This window comes from Suricata suricatta, chromosome 13 (assembly GCF_006229205.1).
Source record: "Suricata suricatta isolate VVHF042 chromosome 13, meerkat_22Aug2017_6uvM2_HiC, whole genome shotgun sequence".
NCBI lineage: Eukaryota > Metazoa > Chordata > Mammalia > Carnivora > Herpestidae > Suricata > Suricata suricatta.
This window is the reverse complement of record NC_043712.1, coordinates 1533166-1539698: the sequence shown is the minus strand read 5'-3', so window position 1 is coordinate 1539698 and position 6533 is coordinate 1533166. Positions and strand designations below refer to the sequence as shown.

The 6533-nt window shown below is 61.0% G+C and overlaps 1 protein-coding gene across 1 annotated transcript; it reads left to right on the top strand.

The window, feature by feature from the left end:
- Nucleotides 1-82: 82 nt before the first annotated feature.
- ENTR1 (endosome associated trafficking regulator 1) lies at nucleotides 83-5465 on the top strand. The gene is made up of 9 exons (XM_029920620.1): nucleotides 83-249; nucleotides 889-957; nucleotides 1693-1808; nucleotides 2026-2436; nucleotides 2956-3029; nucleotides 3396-3507; nucleotides 3646-3708; nucleotides 4084-4223; nucleotides 4625-5465. Exons 1-9 carry the CDS (start codon nucleotides 204-206, stop codon nucleotides 4722-4724), a joined length of 1131 nt encoding a protein of 376 aa, XP_029776480.1. The 5' UTR covers nucleotides 83-203; the 3' UTR covers nucleotides 4725-5465.
- Nucleotides 5466-6533: the final 1068 nt, after the last annotated feature.

Genomic DNA, 6533 nt, shown 5'->3' with positions numbered 1-6533 from the left:
CACGCCGGACCCCGGGGCCGCCCCCGACCCGCCGGGACGGGCGCCAGGTGAGGCGGGCGGCGCAGAGCGCGCGGCCAATCGCTTTTGTTGTTATTGCAGCTCCTGCGTTCTGTGCGCGCCGGTCTTGTCTCCCCCAGCTAGACTGTGAGCGCCCCCATGGCAGGGGCCTGGACTCCCACTTCTTCGGCATTCGGCCGACGTTTATGTGCTATGTGCCCAGTCCGGTGCTAGCTTCCGTGGGAGACACAGGTGAGAGACAAGCCTCAGGGACCCCCAGCCGGCGCCACGTTAGCATTAGCTCTGCTCTCGACCCAGCGATGGGCACTCAGTGCCGCCGTGCGCCTGGGAACACACAGGTGCTGAAAGGCCCCCGCCAGCCTGGAGTTCGCAGTCTGACCTTGCTCCCCCCACCCCAACACAGACACTTCCGGTGTAGGATGGTGGTAAGTGAGGAAAGAGAGGTGTGCCCCGCGGGAACACCGCAAGCCATCTCCTCCTTCCAGGTGCTGGGGGTCAAGGCTACGGAGCCTTCATCCGGTAGGGGCAGTGGCCGCGTTCTCCCCCAAGCAGTTCTGCTGCCTGTCGGCCAGGGTGCACACTGAGAGTTTAGGTGCTTCCATCGGGGTCTCAGACGAGTGGCAACCCCCGAGGGGATTCAGAGGGCACCACAGGAGGGTGGACGTGTGCAGCCACACTGATCATCAGAGCCTACTGGGAGCTTTTTCTGAATCATAAATGCCCGGGTCCACAGTTCTACCTCCACGAGCAGGAGCTCCGAGGCTTGTGTTTTAAAAGTGCCCCACGCAGTGAGAGTCAACTGTGCCCGAGCCCCCACGTTAAGAGTTGTCCCTAAGGTGATCACAGCAGGGCAATGACGTTTCTTTGCAGATTTTGGCTACGGAAAGGGGAAATGTCCTAAGCAGGGTCTGCCAGGAGCCCAGGAGCCCCACTTTGGAGGTAGAGTAGCTGGGCCATCGTTTTTCTCCCTGCCCAACACAAAACGCCAAGCCTGCAGCCAATGGTGGGCTGCCCATTTGACATCAAGTGATTTTGTTGTGCCTGGAGCCTTAAAGACCAGGTGGGGGTAGAGTCCTGTAGATTCGATCGTGACCCTAGGGTAGGAGGAAAGAGGGTGCCGGACGGGAGCAGCTGGGACACGCGGACGACAGAGGCATGGGGAGTCACGCTGAAGGGGCCTGGAGAGGCAGCAAGAGCAAGGATAACGCGAGTCAGCCTCACACGAGGCTGGGACCTGGGCTCTGGTGACCGTGGATGAAAGAGCGAGAAGGAGGTTGAGAAGACAGAGGGGAGGGGCAGAGGGGTGAGCAGGGAAAGGGTGGGGGGCAGTGAAACCCAGTTTGTAGCTCTCTGGAACTGACGGCCCCCAGCGCGGTCCTGCCCAGGCCAACTAACGGGATGGAGGTGCGGTGCCCTTGTAAAGACCCCCAGCTGCTCCCCCTGCGCAGTAAGGCGCGGGACGGGTTGAGGGGGGAGTGGGAGAGAATTCGCGACGTGGAAATAGATCTGTTTTGTCGGTCAGCCTTCTCGTTTCCCAGCGTCACTGCGCTCTGGTGGGACGATGAGGGTGGCGGGCCTGATTTGAGATGTTCCAGAAAGAAACGAATAGGGAAGTTCCCTTTTAACGAGTCTCGGGAGACGTTGTGGGTTTGTGACCCGAGTGAACCGTTGCAGATGACAAGCTCGAAGATCCTGCAGAAGCAAATCCATTCTCCTTCAAAGAATTTCTGAAAACCAAGAGCCTCGGCCTGTTGGGAGAAGACCCCACCAACGACAGGATTTTCTCAAAGGTAAACCGGGGCGTTGTTTGCAACACAGAAAACCACCTAGAAGACCTCTCTCTCTCCCGATGTGGGGGACCCTGCAGGATCGGGGGGGGGGAGCCCCAGCTAACAGCGGTGGGACCCTTTCTGGCTCTTCTGGCTCCTGGCAGGTGGGGTGGGCATCTTGGAGACGACCCTCCAGTGGCTTCTGAGTCTGAGCGGCGGGTCTGGCCATCTTCCTTAGGAACCCGTGAGGCACCCACTGGGACTCGGCCGCAACTCCCCACCTCCCCAGACCGTGGGTTATGGCCTGGAATACCAGCAGCCGTTTTTCGAAGACCCCACAGGGGCCGGCGACCTTCTGGACGAGGAGGATGAGGACGAGGGCGGGTGGAGCGGGGCCTACCTGCCGTCCAGCGTGGAGCAGACCTGCTCCCCGGGGGCGGGCGCCGCCGGCACATCGCCCTGCAGCACATATGGCTCCTTCTTCTCCACCCCGTCGGAGCTGGTGGGGCCAGAGACCCTGCCCCCATGGGCGCTGAGTGACTCCGACTCCCGCGCCTCTCTGGCGGGGAGCCCCAGCATGGACTTTGCGGCCCACCCAGACTCTGTAGGGGACAGGCACCTCCGGACACTGCAGATAAGCTACGAAGCAGTAAGTGAGGGGGCCCTGCGGCGGCACCCTGGCCGGCACCCATGTGTGAGCCACGCGCTCACAGAGGACGCCGAGCCTCCTGGTGGCCACGGGGGCCTCGGGTTTTGGCTCCAAGAACAAGGCGGTCTGAGGTGCGGCCATCTGCTGGAGCCCGTGAGCACTGGTGCCCGCGTTGACTCATCCCATGTGTGACAAGCACTGTGGGGGGGCGAGCCGTTGAGACCCTCAGGAAAAGGGTCCCCTCCGGGTGGCAGCTCAGGAACCCCTCGCTGCGCTTTGACTAGAAGAGATTTTTAAAGAGGATCATCCCCTAAAAAAGAGTCACGAGTACAGTTGGTCTACATAACCGGAGGCCCTCAGGAGGAGACACGAACGTCCAGGCGTGTCCTCTGTGCGCGGCCCGGAGGCGGACCCTCCAGAGCGTTTCTGTCCACCAGGGAGCTCCAGAACCGAATGACAGAGGGCAGCCCCTTTGGAGTGAGACACAGAGTTTCTAATGAGGATTTTCTTTCTCTGCAGCTGAAAGAGGAAAACTCTAAGCTGAGAAGAAAGCTGACTGAGGTTCAGAGCTTCTCTGAAACGCAAACAGAAATGTATGTAAGCGCTTAGTTAGGACCACGATTCAAAACACCTGCTAACACTCGACCCCGTCGAAAATCGATAACGAAGTGACCGGAGTTGAACCGAGTCTGGCCTTCGGCACGTGCAGGTCCTCAGGTTCAGACACGTGGCTAGTGTTCTGAGCGGAAGTTTATTTCAAACGCTAGGCCCAAACCAAGCACGCTCGATAAGAACAGCAGAGCTGGTGACCGAGCGCCCGCTGGGGGCCTCTCTGGGGCTCCCGCCGAGGCACCGGGGTCTCGGGGGTTTTATCTCACTCGCCCAAGCGACTGTCTCCCGGGAACATTCTGAGAACTGGGTGCACAAGCTGGCAGCAACCTGGTCTTCTCTCTCCCGAGGGTGAGGACGCTGGAGCGGAAGCTGGAAGCAAAAATGCTGAAGGAGGAGAGTGACTACCGCGACCTGGAGGCCGTGGTCCAGCAGGTGGAGCAGAACCTGGAGCTGATGACAGTACGAGGCTGGGGGGCCCTCACAATGGGCGGGGCCAGCCGGAGGCCCCCGGGCGGGGGCAGAGGGCCGCGTGCGTCCTGCGTCCATCCGGCCGCGTTGCCGGTCAGCAATGCCTCCGTGTTTTTGTTTTTATGACAGAAACGGGCTGTAAAGGCAGAAAATCACGTCCTAAAACTGAAGCAGGAACTAAGCTTGCTCCAGGTGATTCAACGGCAGGGGTACAGACCTGGTGGCTGCAGCCTCTGCATCCGGGCCCTGCGGCTCTCCCCACCCCTCACCTTAAGTGAAAGCAGCCGCCCCAGTTCTCTCACCAGGAGGGGCGCACGCACTTCCTGTAGGGGCTGGGACTACACAGACACTGGTGCGGATTGCTCTGCCCTGTGGAGAGCGCCCAGGGCGGACCGCGGGACAGGATGGGCCGTGTCCTCCGAGAGCCCCTGGGGGAAGAGCGGCCTCTGCGGGGCCATCCCCATCCCCCGCCACCTCTGCTGAGGGTGCCGGGTCAGTTTTAGTCGGACTGCCTTTCAGATGCCTTCCTGTGCGGCCGCCAAAGCTCTCGCCCCCCCCCCTCCCCAGGCACAGGTCTCTAACTTCAGGCGCGAGAACGAGGCCTTGCGGTCCGGCCAGGGCGCCAGCCTGACGGTGGTGAAGCAGAACACTGACGTGGCCTTGCAGAACCTTCGGGTCGTCATGAACAACGCCCACTCCTCCATAAAGTGAGCGCCGGGGAGCACGGGCCGGGGGGCGGCGGGGGAGGTGGCTCGCAGCCCCGGGGAGGCGGTGTCCCGTAGGCCAGGGTTCCGAGCCGTGGCCGCAGCCCGAGCAGCAGACGCAGCTCGGGAACAGAAGGGCGCCTGACCGTCCTGGGGACCCCGAGGCCGCGCGGTGCGGACCCAACTGGCGGGCTAGCTTGGTCACCCGGGCACTGTCATCGGCCAGGGGGCCCTGCCGCCTGCACCCGCGCAGCGCGCGGCTCTGATGTCAGGAGCGAGGGGTCAGCTTCCGGGACCCCCACCCCAAACCTGCTCTTCGCTCTGGAACTCCTTTGCTCTGTTGCTTCTGTCGCTGCCATGGGCCAGGCGCAGTATCGGCCGTGAAATCCACGTTTCCATTTTAGGCAGCTGGTTTCTGGAGCTGAAACGTTGAATCTTGTTGCCGAAATCCTTAAGTCTATAGACAGGATTTCCGAAATTAAAGGTGAGGAAGAGGAATCCTGAGAACTGCGGACACCACCGCCCGCTGGGTTTGGAAGTGCGCCTTCGGCCGCAGTGACGGTACTTTTCACGACACGCTGCCAGCGGCGGTTTCTACGCCACCCTTCCTCGGGAGCTCCTGCTGCTTCCTGGACTCCTGCTCTATCGGAAGACGTTTCTATGAAAGCCAGTGATTTTTTTTAAGTTACTAAACATGAGAATGGCAGTTCTGTAATTGTTTTTCGTTGTCATTCCAGAACGTTAACTGTACAATAAGTGTAAGGAGGGTTGGGAGGTGAGCCGCCGCTGCGTGCTCCCTCCGAAGACCCTCGTGCCTCTGTGACGTCGCTTGGTGGCCTGGCTGGCTCAGAGTCGGCTCCTGGGGCCTCGTGGGCGGCCCCTGCAGGTGGAGACGAGGCGGCGAGGGGGTCCCAGGCCACATGGGCTCGCCACTGTGCGGGACCATCTAAACGCACCTGTGGGCCCTCAGATTTGAAAAGCTGCTTTGGCTGGAGGGTTTTGATACCTGTTTTGAGCGGCAGCTGGCACGAGGAAGTTTGGAATTCAGGGATTTGGGGTGTGGGCGGAGCCTTCCTGCTCAGCTCGGTGACTCCCGAGGTACTGGTCCAGCTGCTGGCTGAGTCGGGAAGGCACGACACGCACTCTACACCTTTCTGGCCATTTTCCTCTAGGTGTTATTTTCTAAAAATAAATTTTCTTCTGTTTCAACGGGCAGCTTCCCTATTTAATAAATTGTAAAACTCACGTGAACTGTTCCTCTTTTGGTGACTTAACCAGTTCTTTGTGCTAAAGAAACCTAGTACTGTTCCGGATCTTAGGGCGTGCGGCGTCCTTTCGTCCTGGGTGATCTGTGCTATAAATCCAGCCTTAGTGCACGGCCTGTGGGGTCAGGCGGACTGCGAACACCGCCGCCTGGGCCTCACCTCGGCGGCCAGCCTGTGACGTGTGTCCCTCGCAGCCGCGGGTTGCGGATTCTAGCATTAGAGAGTTCTTCGGTCACGTGGTTGCATTTTTGAAAAGCGTTGGGACAGCTAGACCCTCCAGTCTTGGCCACAGGTCAAAAGCTTTGCAGAAGCCACTGCCGAACTTGTCCTGCTCATCCTCACTGTGCCCTCCTGCTCCTGCCTACTGGCGAGAAGCAGGCACTGGGCTCTGTCAGAGCGGGAGGCAGGATGGTCCAGGGGGAAAGTGCCAGGATGCCGTTCCCTCCTGGGTGCACACACAACAGCCTGGGAAGCTGTGGAACGCAGGAATGGGGGCTGGCAGGACGCTGTCTTGGGCCACAGCCCTGCTCACAGACTCGCCATTTTAAGGGGGTGGAGAACGTGCAGGCAGATCCCCACCAGTCCGGTGTAAGTTAAGCATCGCCTGTAGGCCAGCCAGAGCGACCCTCAGGTGCTCCGCCTACTCCGGATCCTGCCCTTGGGCCTGTCCAGACCTGTACCACCTCTGCGAGGTCAGACGGAGGGGCTGGGGGCAGCGGCGAGGAAGCCGGTCAGGATAAAGGAGCTGTGTGCGCAGGCAGGATCCTGCAGCACGCTCGGAGCGTTCCCTGGCGAAAGACTAAAATTTGTTGGACATCCAGCTCTGCATCCAAGTTCCAGCGCCAGGCAGCCGCCCTCCCCACACCCCCGGCTCTGGCAGGTGGTTCCCTCGACCCTGGCTGTCTCTGTCTTGCCTTCCTCCTTCGGGAGCTCCTCCTGCTCTGCCCACCCGGGGGCAGGTGAGCTCCTGGTCCCCGTGCACTCCTCATCTTCGCGGACGCCCCGCACTCCGGGGAGGGGCGCTCCCCCCCCCCCCCCCCCCCCCCCC

Coding starts and splice junctions, on each gene's coding strand:
- ENTR1 (XM_029920620.1), top strand. CDS start 204: ATGTGCTATGTGCCCAGTCCGGTGCTAGCTTCCGTGGGAGACACAG. Junction 3,030..3,395: donor TCTGAAACGCAAACAGAAAT/GTATGTAAGCGC, acceptor CTCTCTCCCGAG/GGTGAGGACGCTGGAGCGGA. Junction 4,224..4,624: donor AACGCCCACTCCTCCATAAA/GTGAGCGCCGGG, acceptor TTTCCATTTTAG/GCAGCTGGTTTCTGGAGCTG.